Genomic DNA, 23033 nt, shown 5'->3' on the forward strand with positions numbered 1-23033 from the left:
AAATAAATAAATAAATAAATAAATAAATAAATAAATAAATAAATAAATAAATCTTTAAAAATTAAAAAAAAAAAAAATCTGGCAAAATGTACAAAATGAGCCAGCAAGGGTACACTGTAGTTTTCTACTGCAACAAAAAAAATTTCTCTCTACAGTCACCCTCATTTCTGTCAAAGATAATCAAAGCAAGACTAATCTGTTTGCAAAGTAAGTTTAGTCTCATTAAACCTGGTCTGATTATTTACATAAGTGCAGCAAAAATAGTGACTGACTACATAGGCCCTGGTTTGAGTTTGATTTGCTGGAACATTTCATAAGTAATCTCAGATTGGACTTTTAAAAGCCTCTCAGGGCTGGGAAAGCCACATGAAGAACTCGCCACTAGATTTTTTTTGCCTGTGGTGCTTACAGATATAGGAGAATTCCTCTCTTCTCAAAGTTCTCAAAATACCCTGAGGTGCCTGGACCTGCCAGAAATGACCTTCCTTACTTACCCACCTATAAGGCAGGAAACCCTGTAAGCCAGATACAGGCTAGTTTTTCCAAGGGGTGTGGTTTATGAACATTGGCTCCTCAAAGTCAACCTTAGTTCCTTAAAACTGTCTGGTCATATCTGATCTGATGCATATCATTCTCAAATATGACATTCCAGACAAAAACCTTGGTGATATAACTAAGGTTTCCAGTTGCATCCTGTTAAAGGAGAACAGATTTTCACTGAACTTATATAAATAACTATACTGCCATGAAAATAAGAACACTCTCTAAGAGCTTCCAATTTCTAGAGCACTCAGGTAGGAAGGAAAGATCAGGACTTCAGTTGTTTACAAAGGTATAAATTACAAATTGCTGTAAGTTACACTTAGCTTAAGAAAAGAGAAAAGGTTTTCCTTAAATTTGGAAAAAAAATTAAAGAACCAGCAATATTTCAAACAAAAAGTTATAAAAAATTTTAATCCTCTTCATCAGTTCATTCAGGTCCATATAATGAAGTCTTGTTTTACTTAATCCTGGGTTAACAGTTTTTATGAATCCATCAGTTTCTTCATTAGTTCTGGAAATTCTTACACAATCAAATGGCAAGTTCTCAAAGTTTTCAAGTGATGCCATCAAGGAGCATTCTAACCTGTAGCTGGTTATAAACACTTCTAGAAAAGAATCACAGTAAAATTGTAACTGTCTGTGAGTGACAAAACACTTGAAAATTGTCGAGGTTAAAGATCTGATGAGAGTTCATCACAATGCTATTGACAAGGACATTTTGTTATTTCTGTGACATACAATAATTTAAGATAATAACTCAACAATAAAGGTATTAACAAATTTCTATGAATATCATACAATTTCATGAACACATACAACACATAACCTGTATTGTATGTACAATTATCACTTTTTTGACAATGCTTGCCACATAATTGAACATATTAAATAAGCCTAATTAGTTAAACATGTCTCTTTTTATAAGGAGAGAGACAAAACCTATGAGATTTTCCAAAGGTCATCTAGGAAATCTCAACATTAATCGGAGGTCAAAAAGACTCCTTTTAGAGCTGATGTGGGGAAGCTGTCACAAAGGTCAGAAGGTTTGATCATCTGACTAAACAGGATCACAGGTCACTGGGAAACAATCCTTAGTTATCCATTTAACCAAAGTCACCATGAAAAGATCTCAAAGGCAAATACAGAAAGCTACCTAGTTACAAAAATTCTTAGCTCTTACTATTGAGAACACCTGGTTTTCAATCAAAGAACTGATCGACCTAATATGAAGCACAGGAAATTATTTTAAAACACAAAATCTTGTTTTCCCAGGCATATTACTTAAAAGGTAAAGAAAATCAACCTTTTTTACAATTTCTTATTAAGAGCAAACAAATAATCTAAGAAAACTTTGTTGTTTTAACACAAAGAGAAAACCAAATAATGGTTTGACATCAGTGTACTATTAATACTAAGGCAAATTTTTTTAAATTAAAATAAATTAATTAATTAAAAACCCTACAAATAAATCCATCCAATCTTGGCCAGCTTTGACCAGAAAAGGAAAGATTCCTTTTCCAAGCTTCCTTTTCCACAAATCTTGTAAGGAATTTTTCTTATTATCCATTCAGTTTTCATCCCACTCTTTTCTTCTTTCTCATTCTGAAACAACCAGTCCTTCTATTTTACAAAAATTACTCTTCCCCTTAACAAAAACATGTCCTTCATACCTTTCCTTATCAAAAATACATCTTACTTTCCTTTTATACAGTTTTTCTTTACCCTTATTATTCCTAGTAGTTTCATTTACATATATTGACTATATTTTTAACCATCAGAAACCCAAATTTTCAGTGAAAAGTAGGAAGCAGGCAACTGTAAATTCACATACTATCATACTATAGCAAGTTTAAGATTATCATTTCATAATTCCTACAGACATGTGTCTTTTTCATAGCACAACTTTATCATGTTTATTCACAGATTCAAGTATACTTAGATTTTCTATACCATATTAAAAATGAAATGCCAAAAGTAAATAAAATTAATGTTCAGCAATTAATGTTTCAATATTTTCTCTAATTTGGAAATGAGATCTAGATAGTCAATAAATATCCATGATTAACTTAACTTTGTATAGCTTGAACACTTAAAGTTATAAAAAGGTTTTTGAAACTATTTTTAAGACCTATTATAAAACAGAATGATCACTGAGAAGTTCATTTATAAACTTTTATCCCATTTTTACCTATTTAATTTACTTGATCTTAACAATTATGTTTGAATTACTCATGAAAATTTCATAAGACATTAACTAAACAAAGCTAGCCATCCATCATCTTAAGTTATTTTTTCCTTTTGACAAGTCAAGCAAGTATCAAAAAAAAAAAAAAAATCACAGATGCAAACAACCTAAAGAACCTACAAAGTTATTCATATGATTCTTCCTTCTTTGTCTTTTTTAACTGCTGTGCTTGACACACACTAAGCAATTCCTTTTTATTATACATTTTGTTTTTAGGTTAGATTTATAGTTTCTAGCAGAAATAATGTAAGTTTGTTTGACTAGTAAACATAGGTAGAAAAAAACCTTTGTACCTGCATTACATATTTAATGCTGGAAACTCTGAAGTTCTCAGAGTTTAACAATAATTTTATCAATAATTTTAAAGCTAGCTTTATTTACCAAAGATTATCCCAAATCATGTGAACTTAAAAAAAAAAAAAAGACTTGGGTTAGTTTCTATATCTCTGAGTTTTAAGAAAATTTATGTAAGTGTTCATTAGTTTCTAAGCCAATTTGAATAGAACTCCTTTAAGGGATTTTATTTATGTTTTTTTTAAGATTTATTTATTTATTTGAGAGAGAGACCATGGCACAGGCAAAAGTGGGGGGTGGGATAGGGGGAAAGAATCTCAAGCAGACTCCCTACTGAGTGCAGAGCCCCACACAGGGCTCGATCTCACCACCCACAAGATAAGTCAAAATCACCGGTCGGACACTAAACTGACTGAGCCACCCAGGCACCTCTCCTTTTAAGGGATTTTATAAATTAATTTATAAATTAATTTGGTAATATGATCAAGAGGTAGGAAACTACAACACATCTATAACACACATATATATAAACATACAGACACATACAAATAGAGATCTTACAGCTTCCATTCCAAAATTTTAGCCATGAGTCAGTAAAACAGTAATGCAATCTCACTGGTTTAACTCCACTTTGTATTTTCATCTGAATTGTGTTTGTGACAAATGGACCAAGTTAAGGTGACCTGCCTACCAATAAGTGTGGAAACTTGTAAGATTTTTTTTGCTGTGATACGTAATCTTATGAAGGCAATGGACTAAATTTTAGGTGAGTGACTGAAAAGACATCTAAGTGCTGTCTGGACATTTCCAAAGTCCATGAGTGGACAAATTGTCTAACTCTATTTCCAAATGGCCTTTCTTTTTCCTCTTCTGAGCCTCAGGGAGTTGCTTTCAGGGGTACCTAACTCCCTTGAGAGGACCCAATGGAGGCTAAGGCACCTACAGTTCCAAGGGCTGTAGAAAGCTGAGGGCTGAAGTGGGGAGGGAAAAGTCAACAGGGGTGGACAGACGGATGGAGGTGGCAGGGGCTTGAAGATGTACATCTCAAAGCATTCAAGGAAACTAGAGGGAAGACTGAAGGTAGTAAGAGGAGGAAGGAGGAGTAGAAGCAGCAGGAAGGGAGAGGTACAGGGAGTCAAGTTGGAGAGATCTCAAGTTTCCTGAAGAGGACAATGAAGTTCCAAATTACCCTCAGCAAAATCATGCCAATAAGAAAGGAAGCAGGCCCAGCAGAAAGTCAGCAGGAGTTTGAGAAAAGGGGTTTCAGTTGACTGAGAAGTTCCCCTGGGAGAAGCGGGATGCAACAGAAAGAAGAGAGAGACCTCACAGAGAGCCAGGAGGAAGAAGCTTCCAGCCCAGGGAGTCAGGGAATAATCCCCCCTCAGAACAAGGAGCCAGGAAGACCTTCCAGGCCAGCAGGTACCTTGCAAAAAAGCGTGGGACTCTAACCCAGCTTCAAAGAGTACAATCAAAATCTTAAACATCAAAATCTGTCCTTACCAGCTTCAAAGGACATTTGTCTGGAGCAATAGTTCAGAAGTCGGACTCACCAATGGACCCCCGATCAATCAGTCAGGAATGAAGACAAAGCCTTCAGAGGTGCATACTTAGGGCCCTGGGTGAGAGATCTGGGGGTCCAATGATGAATCTGAACCTATCTGAGTCATGGCACCATGACTATAAAAGAAAAAAAAAATATCAATGACACTTTTAAAGATGGTAAGGTAGACTTTATTCAGGACCACTGCATTAAGTGTAGGGACCACTTCAATGGGATTTCACAGTGGGGGAGAGAGAGAAGGATCAACTGCAAATACAGCACGGGAAAGTGGGAATTTATAGCCAAGGGGCAGGGTAGCAATGGATAGAAAACTACAAACAGGAAACTTCAGGGGTGAGGGGGGTTCTAGCTAAAGCAACCGAACAGATACTTGCTGAAAACAGGACAGGGTGATCAGACATCACTGGGGAGTGCTAAAGGATGACGAACCTGATCACACGTCCAGAATGATCAGAAATCAAGGGCAAGGCGGGTAGTGGTTCTTGCTAAACTGATTTAGTAGGGTTCTTGCCAAAACTGGATTTTACAAGGAAGTGCACTGATACACCTAGAAGAAGGTCCAGCAGCCTGACTGAAGTTTGCTCAAGCAAAGAATCTGTCATTTGCAGCAGAACCAGAGCAGCTCTATGCTTATCTCCAGGGCTTATGGACAAGTCAGGGAGGGAATGTGCTAGCTAGTGATTTATAATGTGCCATTTAAAGTTCCAAACTCCCCTGGAAGTAGCCAGGCCCAGCTTGCCTATACTGTTTAAAGATGGAGAGATTGATGGTTTGCATGCCGTTTAATCAGTTCCACAGCCTGACTTTGGCTACATGACCAGAGTAGTATAAAAGAACCCTTGTATAAACTTGTACCTGGGCTCCCCTGAAAGTAAGACGCCACACCCTTATCTCACAGGTTTGTAATCTGAAGACAGAGCACATCTGGGATTGCGTAAAGTTTTCAATCCCCTTGATAATTATCTGCACTTTCTTCATCCTGAAGCACTGTATCATTCACCTTTATTAAAGCCTACTTGAGTGAGCCTGAGAGCAGCCTGCAGAGTCTTCAGCCCTTTCGATTATTCAACCCTGTTCATCACTGCACTGCCTCCTCCCCTCTCTCTCCCCAACACACGCGCGCACACACACACACACCCTCCCTCTAGTGGTGAACACACACACACACACACATACACAGACACAGACACACACACACACACACACACCCCCTCTAGTGGTGAATCTGAAAAGAATTACTGGAGATAGTTTGCTTTGCTCTGCCTTTCTCCCTCTTTGGAAGTCACTGCCTACCCAGTGAGAGCAAATTCCACTATGCTTCTCCAGAAGCAGACTTGCCACTAGGTAGCACTGACATGAATGGCTAACTCTGCCTGATGCTGGCGCTCAGGACTAGTAGGTCCATCAGGCTTTCCTTCTAAGCTAAATCCTCCACCCCAGCCCTTATCAATAATAAAAGTGATGTGTGACCTCTTATTTAACCTACCCTTCCATTTCATTTTTAAATCTGTCTGCAAGTAGGAGACCTGGATTTCGTCTGGTCTCAGGAATTCAGCTGGATAGGGATCAAACCATTCTGAACACCTACAAACTCAACAGGAGATCGAAGAAAAGAATAGCAACAACTCTCTGAACAGAAAAGCGACCACTTTCTGGGAGGTAGGACGTGCGGAGAAGTGAATCCGAGTTGATATTCGGGAGGATAGACAGCGGGGGAGGGGCCTCCGTCAGCCGCTTCTGGCAAATGATAGAGCCGCGGAGCACAAAATCGGAACGTTTAGAAGTCTGCTCCGCTGACGGACGTCGCTCCAGTGGCTAAGCGGGGGGTGGAACCCTCGTGGGACAGTGTGGTCTCAGGACCCTCGGGGTCACAGAAAGAGCGGGAGTGCCTGAGTGCAGCAGAGCTCCCAGGTATTGGAGCGGGGAAGCCAGCTGCAGAGATGGAGCCCAGGCGCAGGCTCTCAGCTCGGGGTGGCCATAAACCGTGATCCGCGGCACAGTCGGGCCACTGCTCCTCCAGCAGGGACCCAACAAGCGGCAGATCCGTGGAGACTCCCCTTCCTTCCCCAGGAGGAGCAGCAGGGGAGCCCACCGCAGGGATCTGCTGGGTTTGGAGACTCCACACGGGGTTGGGTGCCAGAGATAGAAACGCTCCGTCACAGGCCGGGTGAGCACGGAGTGCGGCCGGAGACCGGGGAGACGGGAGTGACTGACTGCTTTTCTCTGGGGGCGCACTGAGGAGCGGGGCCCCGAGTTCTCGGCTCCTCCAGGGCGGAGATTGGGAGGCCACCATTTTCACTCTCCGCCTCCAAAGCTGTACGGAAAGCTCGCAGGGAACAAAAGCCCCGGAGAGCAAACCCGAGCAGATTACTTAGCCCAGCACCCAGCAAGGGCGGGGCAATTCCACCTCCGGCAAAGAAATTTGGGAACCACGGCAACAGGCCCCTCCCCCAGAAGATCAGTGAGAACAGCCAGCCAAGACCAAGTTTACCGATCAATGAGAACGGCAGAACTCCAGCGCTAGGGGAATAATGCACATAAGACTCCACGGCTTTTTTAAAATGATTCTTTAGTCTTTCAAAGTTAATTTTTTTTTAACTGTCCTTTTTTTTTTGAATTTTTCTTTTTCCCTTTTTCAACCAACATCTTATCAATCCCTTTTTTAAAAAACATTTTTATTTTTCATTTTTAGAGTCATATTCTATCCCTTCATAGTAGTTACCCTTATTTTTGGCATATATATATATAAGTTGTCCTCTCTTTAAAATTTTGAGATAGTTTCTTCTAACAGATAAAAATATACCCTAAATCTCCACTGTATGGTTTTGTTCTATTCTCCTGCCTGATCACATTCTCTCCCTTTTTTTTCTTTTTTTTTTTTAAATCCTCTTCTTTCTTTTTTCAACCAACTTCTTATCAATTCCTTTTATAAAATTTTTTATAATTTTCATCTTTACAGTCATATTCCATCCCTTCATTATATCAACCCTTATTTTTGTACATATATGAGCTTTTCTTTCTTTCTTTCTTTCTTTATTTATTTATTTGAGAGAGAGAGAATGAGAGACAGAGAGCATGAGAGGGAGGAGGGTCAGAGGGAGAAGCAGACTCCCTGCCGAGCAGGGAGCCCAATGTGGGACTCGATCCCGGGACTCCAGGATCATGACCTGAGCCGAAGGCAGTCGCTTAACCAACTGAGCCACCCAGGCGCCCAAGTTTTTCTTTCTTTAAAACTTTGGGAGGCACTTTCTTCTAACAGAACAAAATACACCCAAAATCTAGTGTGTGGCACTGATCTATGGACCAGCCTGATCATATTTGATCATATTCTCTTTTTGTTTTGTTCTGTTTTTATTTGTTTTTATCTTTTTCTTTTTCTTTTTTTTCTTTTTCTTCTTTCTTTCTTTCCCTTTCTTTTCCCCTGGCTTGAGGTCTTTTCTGATTTGTTTAGAGTATATTTTCTGGGGACGTTGTTACCCTGTTAGCATTTTGTTCTCTCATTATTCTGTTCTCCTCTGGACAAAATGACAAGACGGAAAAAATCACCTCAACAAAAAAACAAGAGGTAGTACTGACTGCCAGGGACCTACTCAATACGGACATTAGTATGATGTCGGATCTAGAGTTCAGAATCATCACTTTAAAGATACTAACTGGGCTTGAAAAAATCATGGAAGTTATTAGAGAAACCCTTCCTGGAGAAATAAAAGAACTAAAATCTAACCAAGTCGAAATCAAAAAGGCTATTAATGAGCTGCAATCAAAAATGGGGGCGCTAACTGCTAGGATAAATAAGGCAGAAGAGAGAATCAGTGATATAGAAGACCAAATGATGGAAAATAAAGAAGCTGAGAAAAAGAGAGATAAACACCTACTGGATCACGAGGGCACAATTCGAGAGATAAGCAATACCATAAGACAAAACAACATTAGAATAATTGGGATCCCAGAAGAAGAAGAAAGAGAGAGAGGGGCAGAAGGTATATTGGAGCAAATTACAGCAGAGAACTTCCCTAATTTGGGGAAGGAAACAGGCATCAAAATCCAGGAGGCACAGAGAACCCCTCTCAAAATCAATAAAAATAGGTCAACACCCCAACATCTAATAGTAAAATTTACGAGTCTCAGAGACAAAGAGAAAATCCTGAAAGCAGCTTGGGACAAGAGATCTGTAACCTACAATGGTAGAAACATTAGATTGGCAACAGACCTGGCAGGCCAGAAGGGACTGGCATGATATATTCAGAGCACTAAATGAGAAAAATATGCAGCCAAGAATACTATATCCAGCTAGGCTGCCATTGAAAACAGAAGGAGAGATAAAAATCTTCCAGGACAAACAAAAACTAAGGGAATTTGCAAACATGAAACTAGCCACACAAGAAATATTGAAAGGGGTCCTCTAAGCAAAGAGAGAGCCTAAAAGCAACACAGACCAGAAAGGAACACAGACAATATACAGTAACAGTCACCTTACAGGCAATACAATGGCACTAAATTCATATCTTTCAACAGTTAGCCTGAATGTAAATGGGCTAAATGCCCCAATCAAAAGACACAGGCTATCACATTGGATTAAAAAACAAGACCCATCGATATGCTGTCTGTAAGAGACTCATTTTAGACCCAAAGACACCCCCAGATTGAAAGTGAGGGGGTGGAAAACCATTTACCATGCTAATGGACACCAAAAGAAAGGTGGGGTAGCAATCCTTATATCACACAAATTAGATTTTAAACCAAAGACTGTAATAAGAGATGAGGAAGGACACTATTTCCTACTTAAAGGGTCTATCCAACAAAAAGATCTAAAAATTGTAAATATCTATGCCCCTAACATGGAAGCAGCCAATTATATAAGCCAATTAATAACAAAAGCAAAGAAACACATTGACAACAATACAATAATAGTGGGGGACTTTAACACCCCCCTCACTGAAATGGACAGATCATCTAAGCAAAAGATCAACAAGGAAATAAAGACCTTAAATGACACACTGGACCAAATGGACTTCACAGACATATTCAGAACATTCCATCCCAAAGCAACGGAATACACATTCTTCTCTAGTGCCCATGGAACATTCTCCAGAATCGATCACATCCTAGGTCATAAATCAGGTCTCAACCAGTACCAAAAGACTGATATCATTCCCTGCCTATTTTCAGACCACAATGCTTTGAAACTAGAACTCAATCACAAGAGGAAAGTCAGAAAGAACTCAAATACATGGAGGCTAAAGAGCATCCTACTAAAGAATGAATGGATCACCCAGGAAATTAAAGAAGAATTTAAAAACTTCATGGAAACCAATGAAAATGAAAACACAACTGTTCAAAATCTTTGGGATGCAGCTAAGGCAGTCCTAAGAGGAAAGTATATAGCAATACAAGCCTTTCTCAAGAAACAAGAAAGGTCTCAAGTACACAACTAAACCCTACACCTAAAGGAGCTGGAGAAAGAACAGCAAATAAAGCCTAAACCCAGCAGGAGAAGAGAAATTATAAAGATCAGAGCAGAAATCAATGAAATAGAAGCCAAAAGAACAGTAGAACAGATCAACGAAACTAGGAGCTGGTTCTCTGAAAGAATTAACAAGATTGATAAACCCCTGGCCAGACTTATCAAAAAGAAGAGAGAAATGACCCAAATCCACAAAATCATGAATGAAAGAGGAGAGATCACAACCAACACCAAAGGAATACAAACAACTATAAGAACAAATTATGAGCAACTATATGCCAGCAAATTAGATAACCTGGAAGAAATGGATGCATTCCTAGAGATGTATCAACTACCAAAACTGAACCAGGAAGAAATACAAAACCTGAACAGACCTATAACCACTAAGGAAATGGAAGCCGTCATCAAAAATCTCCCAAAAAACAAAAGCCCAGGGCCAGATGGCTTTCCAGGGGAATTCTACCAAACATTTCAAGAAGAATTAATACCTATTCTTCTGAAACTGTTCCAAAAGATAGAAATGGAAGGAAAACTTCCAAACTCATTTTATGAGGCCACCATTACCTTGATCCCAAAACCAGACAAAGACTCCATCAAAAAGGAGAATTACAGACCAATATCCTTGATGAACATGGATGCAAAAATTCTCACCAAAATACTAGCCAATAGGATCCAACAGTACATTAAAAGGATTATTCACCACGACCAAGTGGGATTTATCCCTGGGTTGCAAGGTTGGTTCAACATCCGCAAATCAATCAATGTGATACAATACATTAACAAAAGAAAGAACAAGAATCATATGATCTTCTCAATAGATGCAGAAAAAGCATTTGACAAAGTACAGCCTCCTTTCTTGATGAAAACTCTTGAGTATAGGGATAGAGGGTACATACCTCAATATCATAAAAGCCATCTATGAAAAACCTACAGCGAATATCATTCTCAATGGGGAAAAACTGAGAGCTTTCCCCCTAAGGTCAGGAACGCAGCAGGGATGTCCACTATCACCACTGCTATTCAACATAGTACTAGAAGTCCTAGCCACAGCAATCAGACAACAAAAAGAAATAAGGCATCCAAATCGGCAAAGAGGAAGTCAAACTCTCACTCTTTGCAGATGATATGATACTTTATGTGGAAAACCCAAAGGACTCCACCCCAAAACTGCTAGAACTCATACAGGAATTCAGTAAAGCGGCAGGATATAAAATCAATGCACAGAAATCAGTGGCATTCCTATACACCAACACAAGACAGAAGAAAGAGAAATTAAGGAGTCGATCCCATTTACAATCGCACCCAAAACATAAGATACGTAGGAAATAATCTAACCAAAGAGACAAAGGATCTGTACTCAGAAAACTATAAAATACTCATGAAAGAAATTGAGAAAGACACAAAGAAATGGAAAAACGTTCCATGCTCATGGATTGGAAGAACAAATACTGTGAAGATGTCAATGCTACCTAGAGCAATTTACACATTCAATGCAATCCCCATCAAAATACCATCCACTTTTTTCAAAGCAATGGAACAAATAATCCTAAAATTTGTATGGAACCAGAAAAGACCCCGAATAGCCAGAGGAATGTTGAAAAAGAAAAGCAAAGCTGGCGGCATCACAATTCCGGATTTCCAGCTCTATTACAAAGCTGTCATCATCAAGACAGTATGGTACTGGCACAAAAACAGACACATAGATCAATGGAACAGAATAGAGAGCCCAGAAATGGACCCTCAACTCTATGGTCAACTAATCTTTGACAAAGCAGGAAAGAATGTCCAATGGAACAAATGGTGCTGGGAAAATTGGACAGCCACATGCAGAAGAATGAAACTGGACCATTTTCTTACACCACACAAAAACAGACTCCAAATGGTTGAAAGACCTCAATGTGAGACAGGAGCCCATCAAAATCCTAAAGGAGAACACAGGCAGCAACCTCTTCGACCTCAGTTGCAGCAACTTCTTCCTAGAAACATCACCAAAGGCAAAGGAAGCAAGGGCAAAAATGAACTATTGGGACTTCATCAAGATAAAAAGCTTTTGCACAGCAAAAGAAACAGTCAACAAAACCAAAAGACAACTGACAAAATGGGAGAAGATATTTGCAAATGACATCTCAGATAAAGGGTTAGTATCCAAAATCTATAAAGAACTTCTTAAACTCTGGGCGCCTGGGTGGCTCAGTTGGTTAAGCAACTGCCTTCGGCTCAGGTCATGATTCTGGAGTCCTGGGATCGAGTCCCACATCGGGCTCCCTGCTCAGCGGGGGGTCTGCTTCTCCTTCTGACCCTTCCCCTCTCATGCTCTCTGTCTCCCATTCTCTCTCTCAGATAAATAAATAAAATCTTAAAAAAAAAAAAAAAAGAACTTCTTAAACTCAACACCCAAAGATCAAATGATCCAATCAAGACATGGGCAGAAGACATGAACAGACATTTTTCCAAAGATATCCAAATGGCCAACAGACACATGAAAAAGTGCTCAACATTGCTTGGCATCAGGGAAATCCAAATCAAAACCTCAATGAGATACTACCTCACACCAGTCAGAAGGGCTAAAATTAACAAGTCAGGAAATGACAGATGTTGGCGGAGATGCGGAGAAAGGGGAACTCTCCTACACTGCTGGTGGGAATGCAAGCTGGTGCAACCACTCTGGAAAACAGTATGGAGTTTCCTCAAAAAGTTGAAAATAGAGCTACCATATGATCCAGCAATTGCACTACTGAGTATTTATCCCAAAGATACAAATTAGGGATCCGAAGGGGTACATGCACCCCGATGTTTATAGCAGCAATGTCCACAATAGCCAAACTGTGGAAAGAGCCAAGATGTCCATCGACAGATGAATGGATAAAGAAGATGTGGTATATATATACAATGGAATATTATGCAGCCATCAAAAGGAATGAGATCTTGCCATTTGCAACGACGTGGATGGAGCTGGAGGGTGTTATGCTGAGTGAAATAAGTCAATCAGAAAAAGACGTATCATATGACCTCACTCATATGAGGAATTCTTAATCTCAGGAAACAAACTGAGGGTTGCTGGAGTGGGGGGTGGGGTGGGAGGTGTGGGGTAGCTGGGTGATGGACACTGGGGAGGGTATGTGCTATGATGAGTGCTGTGAATTGTGCAGGACTGTTGAATCACAGATCTGTACCTCTGAAACAAATAATGCAATATACGTTAAGAAAAGAAAAAAAAAAGAAGAAGATAGCAGGAGGGGAAGAATGAAGGGGGGAAATCGGAGGGGGAGATGAACTATGAGAGACGATGGACTCTGAAAAACAAACTGAGGGTTCTAGAGGGGAGGGGGTGGGAGGATGGGTTGGCCTGGTGACGGGTATTAAGGAGGGCACGTTCTGCATGGAGCACTGGGTGTTATGCACAAACAATGAATCATGGGGGCGCCTGGGTGGCTCAGTTGTTGAAGCGACTACCTTCGGCTCAGGTCATGATCCTGGAGTCCCTGGATCGAGTCCCATATCGGGCTCCCTGCTCGGCGGGGAGTCTGCTTCTCCCTCTGACCCTCCCCCCTCTCATGTGCTCTCTCTCTCTCATTCTCTCTCTCTCAAATAAATATAAAATCTTTAAAAAAAAAAAAAAACAATGAATCATGGAACACTACATCAAAAACTAATGATGTAACGTATGGTGATTAACATAACAATAAAAAAATTTTTTTAAATAGAAAAAAAAAATCTGTCCACACAGGCAGAGAAAGATGTGATCTCTTCTTTCCCATACCCCTCAGTCCCTGCCAAATATTCCATGCGAGTGATTATGTACCCTCCTCCACAAGAAGGGTTCATGGCTTTAACCAAATTCTTAGGGGATTCGAGACCCAAAAAGAGTTAAGACCACTATTCTAGAGGCAATGGAAGGAAAAAAAAAGCATTTACTAGAATACGTTCACTCCTTTATTGAATTTCATAATTTCCCTATTACTACAAAGAATGCATCTGAGTCATTTTATTACAGACCATCTACCCTGTTTTTCATTAGTGATCACTAGCTTTGATGTCCACCTTTCAAAGACATTCAAAGGTCTAACAACTCTTAACAAATGCCTGGAAAAGTACCATTTGCCACAAATCAAGAAGCATAGTAATATACAGCAGACATAACACACATATATAGATCTCTACACTTCTGGTCAAATGACTTGGGTTTGTGCCCCAGCTTGAACCCCTACAAACTATGTGACACTGAGCAAGTCAAGGAACTTTCCTGAACCTTAATATTCTTATGCATAAAATGAGGATCACAGACACTGCTCAACAATTAGGTTGTTATAACAATATGATGAGATGAAGGTTATAAAAATGTTTTATAAGATGAAAACTATACAAACATAAGGAACTACAGCTGACCCTTGAACAAGACAGGACTTAGGGGCACTGACATCCCGTGCAGTCAAAAACCCACATATAATTTTTGACTCCCCAGAAACTTAACTACTAAAAGCCCACTATTGACCAGAAGCCTTACCAATAACATAAGTGGTCAATTAACACATATTTTACACATTATATGTATTGTATACTATATTCTCACAATAAAGTAAGCCAAAGATAATGTTGTCAAGGAAATCATAAAGGGGTGCGTGGGTGGCTCAGTCAGTTAAAAGTCGGACTCTTGATTTCGGCTTAGGTCATGATCTCAGGGTTGTGAGATTGAGCCCCAAGTCAGACTCTGTGCTGGGCATGGAGCCTGCTTAAAATTCTCTCTCCCTCTGCCCCTCCCCTCCTCTCTCTCTCTCTAAAAACAAAAAAAAAGAGGTGCGCCCGGGTGGCTCAGTTGGTTAAGAGTCCAATTCTGGATTTCGGCTCAGGTCATGATCTCAGCGTTGTGAGATCAGGCCTCACAGTGGGCTCCATACTGGGCGTGGAACCTGCTTAAGATTATCTCTCTCCTTCTTCTTCTGCCCCTCACCCTACCCCAGGCTAGCACTCTCTCTCTCTCTCTCTTGCTCTCTCAAGAAAAAAAAAAAGAAAATCATAAGGAAGAGAAAATTCATCTACAGTACCATACATATGTTTATTGAAAAGAATCCACATATAAGTTACCCCGTTGGTTCAAACCCACGTTGTTCAAAGGTCAATGTATTATTTTGACATAATTTTAATTAATTTACATCTCCTACAGAATGGAAGAGAAGAAAATGTTTAGACCTGTTAGACTTTTTTTACATATTGACATCATTACATTAGAGTCAAGCAAGATCCTTCTAGAGTTTTGTGAGAATTAAATAAATAATATACCTAAAAGTACCTAATACAGTGCCTAGAACATAGAAAATGTTCAATAAATGCTAATATCCATCAAATACAGCAGAAGGCTTCAGAAAGTCTGTCTGACAGTATGTGTTGCACTGCCTGAAACTCTGCTAGGGGGACTCGAACCCTTTGGATTAACATCCTCTTCTAGACTAAAAGTCTTACTCAAACTTGAGGATGCACAAAACTCATCTAGAAAGCTTGTTAAAACACAAATTGCTATGACACCTCCCAAAATTCTGGTTCATTTTAGGGTGAGTCTGGTGAATTTGCATTTGACAAACTCTCAGGGGCTACTGAGAGGTTCCAGGACTATCCTTTGAGCAGCACTTCCTTAGACAGAAATACTTTACATCCCCTCATTCACACCTCATTGTAGATGGGCTCTTTTTCTAGATCTCTCACTAAAGATACCGGAAGTTTTGCTATATAAGAAAAGGGAAAGGGGGAGTGCCTGGGTGGCACAGTCAGTTAAGCATCTGACTCTTGGTTTCGGCTCTGGTTGTGATCTCAGAGTCATGAGATCGAGCCCCTCATGGGGCTCCATGCTCAGTGGGGAGTCTGCTTGAGATTCTCTCTCCTTCCCCCTCTGCCCCCTCACACTTGTGCGCTCTCTCTCTTTCTCTCTCAAATAAATAAATAAATCTTTTTTTAAAAAGAAAGAAAGAAAAGGGAAAAGGGAGAGACAGGCCACAGGAAATTGGGTGACTCAGCATGGTTAAAAACTTGGCTTTTCAAAAAGGCAAAGAACACAGATTACCAAAGTGGGATCAGGTGAAAACATGTGGAGAAGGGATTAAAAGGAAGAGGTGAGAGACTACTCTTGTGTCCTAAATATCTGTGTCCCTCCCCTCTCCCCACTCTCAACCCCTGAATTAAAATTCCTATGTAGAAGCCTCACAGCCAGTGTGGCTATTTTTGGAAATGGAGCTACTAAGGAAGTAATTATGGTTAAATAAGGTCATAAGGGTGAGGTCCTGAACTGACAGGATTGGTGTCCCTATTAGAAGAGACACCAGAGAGCTTGCTCTTTCCCCCACCCCCCACCCCAACATACCAAGGAGGCCATGGGAGCACAGCATGAGAAGATGGCCATCTGCAATTCAAGGTGAGAGCCCTCTCCAGACACCAGCTGAGCTGGCCCCTTGATCTTGGACTTCTGGTCTCCAGAACTGTGAGAAAATAAACTTCCTTTTTTTTTTTTTTTTTTTAAAGTCTGTGGTATTTTGTTACGGCAGCACTAGCAGACTGATGTAACTATTAAAGACTTTTTTACCCCTGCTCAGTTGTTCCTTGGGCTGATCACAACTAAAAAGTTTTCTCCTGAAACGCAACTTTCTTTGGCTTTAATTTAAATTTATTTTCCCTTGCTCTAATGTCAATGGAAACCAAAAATAGTATGACTTTTTCCACACTGCTACTCTTGTTATTCTCACCTTTTTATAAATCCACTAAACAACATCTAACTAAATAGACTATTTAAATATACTATTTAAAATATACTATCTTTAGGGGCGCCTGGGTAGCTCAGTCACTAAGCATCTGCCTTCAGCTCAGGTCATGATCCCAGGGTCCTGGGATAGAGCCCCGCATCGGGCTCCCTGCTCTGCGGGAAGCCTGCTTCTCCCTCTCTCATTCCCCCTGCTTGTGTTCCTGCTCTCACTATCTCTCTGTCAAATAAATAAATAAAATCTTTAAAAAATATATAGATATACTATCTTTAAAAACATACTATTTTGGGGGCACCTGGGTGGCTCAGTTGGTTGAGCGACTGCCTTCGGCTCAGGTCATGATCTCAGGGTCGTGGGACCGAGTCCTGCATCGGGCTCCCTGCTCAGCAGGGAGTCTGCTTCTCCCTCTGACCTCTGACCCTCCTCCCTCTGAGGTGCTCTCTCTATCATTGTCTCTCTCTCAATAAATAAAATTCCTTAAAAAAAACATACTATTTTTTAAGCCAAAAAGCCAAAATAAATTAAATTTCTTACTTGTTCCTTTCCAAGTGAATAATATGCTCTTTTCCTTCAGCCTGAATGATATAAGACACCTAAATGCACAGAGGGAAAAAAAGAAAACAATAAAACACCATCTTATATATTACTTTTCAACAGGTATTTATAAGACACTGGAAATTCCATCCTGAATTAAAATAATTTGGCACCGACTGAAATTGTTTTACAGAACCTTATAACTGTTCTTAAATAATAAAAAGATACTCTGATCATCCCTACCTTCCTTTAATAACCTATTGTGGGAAATCTCCTGCATGTCCATCTAAACTCTCTTTAAGGGGCGCCTGGGTGGCTCAGTCGTTAAGTGTCTGCCTTCAGCTCAGGTCATGATCCCAGAGTCCTGGGATCAAGCCCCGCATCGGGCTCCCTGCTCGGCGGGAAGCCTGCTTCTCCCTCTCCCACTCCCCCTGCTTATGTTCCCTCTCTCACTGTGTCTCTCTCTGTCAAATAAATAAATAAAATCTTTAAAACAAAAAAATAAATAAATAAAAATAAACTCTCTTTAAATTCATTTATAATTCATCTGTAACTTCAGGAATTATTTCTATTAAGTCTGGCCATGTATCACCTACAGTGTAAAGTAGTTCTTCCTTTTGTTTAACTGAAATGGCTTTCTTAGTTTCAAGAGATTATCTCTAGTTCTAGTTACCCAAAAGTTGAAACTCATACACTCATGATTTTATATTGTCACACAGTTTACCACATTTCATCACTTCTGAAACACACTTTTTTCCCCTCAAATGAACACCTCTGAAATCAGGATGCATCAAAGGCACAGCAGTCGACTGTAGGACTGGTAGGACTGGTAGGACTCTTTCTTTCCTAATTAGTGGTCTATTAAACAATAGTGTGCCTTACAATTGACAGCATCTGAGTCAATGAACTGAGATAAGGTAACCTGCACTTACACATCCTCAAGTTCATGGGACCCTCTTCTCTACCTCAGATAACTTCCCCAGCAACTCACCAGTTCATCCGTCAAAAAAAAAAAAAAAAAAAAGTGCTTAATGGGATCGCTAGAACCATGAGATTCCACTTTGCCTTAACTCTTTAACCAGAGAGAAAAGTCACAGAGAGACTCAACAAATAATATTATCAGAAGTGTCCTCTTATTTTCCTTACTGTTTCTGGACTCTAACATTTTGCGAAGAAATAGCATGATCCCCTCTTCTAGGGCTCATCAATAGCCCATTTCTAGGGCCTAGACCAAGTTACAGCCCCTGGCACTCGACTTCCTCAACGTGAGTGTGAACCTGTGATCTACCTCGATCTCAACTTAGGCATCAAAAATGCCAAGCTCCTAAGTACAAGCTTCCAGCGACAAAAAAAAATAAGACAATGGAGATGAAAAGTACAGCATAGAGAATATAGTCAGTAAGACGGTAATAACACTGTTTGGTGACAGATGGTGAATTCACTTATCATGGTGAGCACTGAGTCATGTACAGAATTGTTGAGTCATTAAATTGTACACCTGACACTAATATAACACTGTATGTTAATTATACTTCAATAAGAAAAGAATCAAAACTAAAAATAAAACAAAAGAAAGTAAGAAACAACAACAACAAAAATTCCAAGCTCCTTCCATCATCACAGTTTGGGCGTGTGCTGTTCTATCATTTCTGCTCTTGGCCTTTATGATATAAAAACACCACTGTCCTATCATCTGAGAAAAATTCTGAAAAGTCTGAGAATTGTTTCATGATACTATATTGCTTCCCCAAATATCTGCCTGGATTGCTCATTCCCCTGCTTCTGGTCTTTACTCAAGGGTTAGGACTTCTCAGGAAGGCTTTCCCAGGCTGCCCTATTAAAAAATACAAACCCTCTTACCCCACCCCTACCCTCACTTCCAGCACTCGCTATCCACCTTCCTGGTATAATTTTCTCAAGAGCACATATTACCACCTTAAGTAATCTATACTATTAGTCTATATTATTTCTTTGTTTACTCTCTCCTCCCCACCCCCATCCTGCTAGAATGGAAGCTCCATAAGAACATGAATTTTGTCTGTTTTGTTCACTGCTGTATCTCCAGTGACCAAACACTGCTTCTGCTTCTCCAAATATTTATCAGGGCGTATGAATGACATCTATTATGATCACAAGTGCCTACGTGTGCGGTACTGATGCAGAAATCAGAGACACAATGAAGTGGAAAGCATAGTCCCTGTGCTAAATGAAGAAACAGAGAAAAATAATGAAGCAAGTACACAATCAATTCTATCCTAAGGCAAAACATAAACAAATGGTAGAACGTCCAGTTCAAAACAAAACGAAGGAAGAATTACAAATTGTAGGGCCATTTATTCCTTACTTAATAGAGAAGAACTACAGTTGAATGACCTATCCAACTAGAGGTAGTACTCACAGGGCAGGCTAAAACTAAAAGCTCCTGACTCTAAACTCCAGTGTCCTATTTACAAGGCCCAGTCCCTGCACAATGTACAAGGTGCCTTCTACTTATGAATACACCAGCGATTCAGACATAATAAGCTAAACTCTATCCTTCATTATCTGCCACTGTTAAATTATAATAAAGTAAGATTATACTTCAGTAAAGTTGAAGAGTTTGCAAAATCAATTGAATTCCAAACTTATTATTTCTGAACTTTACAGTAGGAGAAAATAGTATAAAAGATAATTTTTGTGCATTGGTTACCCCGTTAACAGCATAATGTTTCTTCTGATATGGAGATAAAACTCACTTTTGAGTAAACATCCCATATATGAAATATATACATGTAACATACTACTATTCTCCAGAATCTGTGAAGATACAGTATGAAGTATTCTACCTATCACAAACTAAGAGAGAGATTAATTCTTATTATTATGAAAAGAACACTGTAACCATCACCAGTGAGAAAAGCATTAGAAATCTATATAATCAGCATCCTACCCTGGTCATAGAATTTTATTTAATTATTTCATTCTGTTATGTTTCAAGTTGGCCATTTGTCTTTAAAAAAAAAAAAAGCTACTAAGGATCAATATATTACTTTTACTAGAGTAACAACCAATGGATATCAGTGCCGTATGTATGGTGGTATACTATTTACTGGCCAACACTACTCACTGAACCAATCCCTGCTAAAAGTAACACACTTGTCTTTTAAAAAAAAAAAAGTAAAATTTAAATACATACATACTTCTCAAGAGATAACTTGCCTGTTTTGAATAGGGCCTAGGGGCTTCTCTTCGTTCTCTAGTTAATCTCCAAGGAGTTATAATTTCATAAGAAGAGAGATGTGAGGTCTGTTGAAAACCTACAGAAAAAGGAATCATAAATATTATATAACAAGTGAACATGCAAAACTAAATAGTACCAAAACGTAATGGAAATCAAAAGCTGAATGTTCAAGTCACAGAAAAATCACGTGACATTCACATATATGTGTGTAATTATATATACATAATCTCACACAAAAACTAGCAATATACTTGGTAAGTATGAAGGGGAAAAATATATTTCCTTAAAAACGATGTAAGTCTTCACAGTGTATACACAGCAGTCATTTTCAAACAATTTTTTGCTATAAACCTTATCAACCCTTTTTCTTAAAAGAAATCTGAAGGTATACACACAAGGAAAAAAAAAAAAAGAAGTGCTTTGGTGGGGAAGTGGAGGCAAGGCATCTGGAGCCTAGCACCATTCACTCATCTCCCATTTTTCACCCTGACCCAACATGAATGATATCCCCTGATATGGTATTGGAATACTTATGAAACAGACAAGGACAATTAGAGGGAAAAGTTAGTTTCAATGCCTCATCGGTTAACTCTAATAAATACACACTTAACAATGCAGCAGTTATCTCAAATTATATTACTGCCATCAATGTGTCCTAAAAACAAAAACTCACTTCTGATAAAATCTATTAACAGTGAAGAACCCAATCATGCAGACTTACTCCCAATTCCAATCCTGTTCAGTTTACTGCACAGTGGAATCATATCTAAGTGGAGCTTGGGTTCCAAAGTCATCACTAGAGCAAAAATTAAGTATAATCAAAACTGCCCAAGGAAATCCCTTATGAAGACACCCCTTATTGGAGTCTGATACAAAGTCTCTCAATACACCCAACACACTATCTACTTCCAGCATCATTGCTCAGGGCATGTCAATTTTTTCAGTGAACTTGATGAAGTAGATGGTCACCACCAAAGGACCGTGGATGAAAATTCCATATCTCTATATGTCTGTATATATCTAAACCACATTCAGTATGAGGAGGCTTAAGGCTAGCATACACAGAAAGACTGAGGGAAGAACAGACATTTTTCATTCAGTGGATCTATTCCATTGTGATAACTCCTTCAAACAAGTTTGGTACATTTACTTATGATATTTACATGTTTACTTATGACACTTTATAGTCTCACATGTGTGATATAATATTTCATAAATGCTATATTGCAGAGTTGATTAAAGTGAAAAGTAAGTCTCTCCCTTCATCCCACTCCCTTTAGGTAACTACTTTAAAAAATAATTATTTTATTATAGAAAATTTTAAACATACATAACAGCAGAGTGAATAATGAACTCACATGTACCCATTACCCAACTTCAATATAATTTCATATGTACCTCCTCCCTCAAACATACACTATTTTTTTTTAAGATTTTATTTATTTATTTGAGAGAGAATGAGAGAGAGCACATGAGAGGGGGGAGGGTCAGAGGGAGAAGCAGACTCCCCGCCGAGCAGGGAGCCCGATGCGGGACTCGATCCAGGGACTCCAGGATCATGACCTGAGCCGAAGGCAGTCGCTTAACCAACTGAGCCACCCAGGCGCCCAAACATACACTATTTTGATACAAATCCTAGACACCATATAATTTTGTTCCTGAATATCCTGAATGAATCTCTAAGACATAAGGACTTTAAAAAAGAAACCTTATCCACAATATGGTTATTACACATAAAAAATTAACAATAATTTTTCAGGATCATCAAAATTTCCCTGATTGTTTCAGAATTTTTTTTTTCCATTGATTTGTTGAATTAGGATCCAAACAGGTCCATACATTTATAAGGCTCTTTAACTTATGGAAGTCCTTTCTTCCCCCCACCCTCTTTTGGGCATTTATTTGTGAAAGAAATTCCACTTAATGAAATTATTTCATACATTGATCCACTGAATGAAAAATGTCTGTTCTTCCCTCAGTCTTTCTGTTTGTGTATTCTAGTCTTAAGCCTTCTCATACTGAATGTGTTTAGGTATATACAGACATACAGAGATATGGAGCATTGAGATAAGGACTTGCAACTTATTTCCTGCACCCCTCAATGTCTGTATTGTTTGAATTTGTTTTTACAATGAGTAATTCGTAATCCCTGTATTACTTTTGAAATTATAAGGGGGAAAAGAGTATTTGTTCAATAAAAAGGCATAATCTATTTAAAGTACTGATTACCTAGCATCTCCCAAAGCTCCTGCCTTTTCATCAGCCTTACTAACCTCACACCTACAAGGCTCCATTCTTTCTTACCTGGTCTCCCTACTCCCACTCTCCTCCTTTGGAACCAACCTGGGTGCTCATTCACTCATTAAGTTTTATGCCCCTCAGATTTCTCAAATACAGATTAAAATGAAGCATTTACAGCTAACTTTCTC

The 23033-nt window shown here is 39.2% G+C and overlaps 1 protein-coding gene across 2 annotated transcripts in view; it reads right to left on the reverse strand.

The window, feature by feature from the left end:
* ADAM9 (ADAM metallopeptidase domain 9) overlaps positions 1 to 23033 on the reverse strand; it is a 163204-nt gene that overhangs the window by 131607 nt on the left and 8564 nt on the right. For both annotated transcript variants that reach the window (XM_035003990.1, XM_035003991.1), the window contains exons 2-3: positions 20583 to 20680; positions 17385 to 17443 (exon numbers count right to left, since the gene is read on the reverse strand). In XM_035003990.1, the coding sequence (XP_034859881.1) occupies positions 17385 to 17443; positions 20583 to 20680 (157 nt within the window). The remainder of the gene's footprint in view (positions 1 to 17384; positions 17444 to 20582; positions 20681 to 23033) is intronic.

The sequence above is a fragment of the Mirounga leonina genome, unplaced genomic scaffold (genome assembly GCF_011800145.1).
Source record: "Mirounga leonina isolate KUSES-001 unplaced genomic scaffold, KU_Mleo_1.0 Mir_128, whole genome shotgun sequence".
NCBI classification, from domain to species: Eukaryota; Metazoa; Chordata; class Mammalia; order Carnivora; family Phocidae; genus Mirounga; species Mirounga leonina.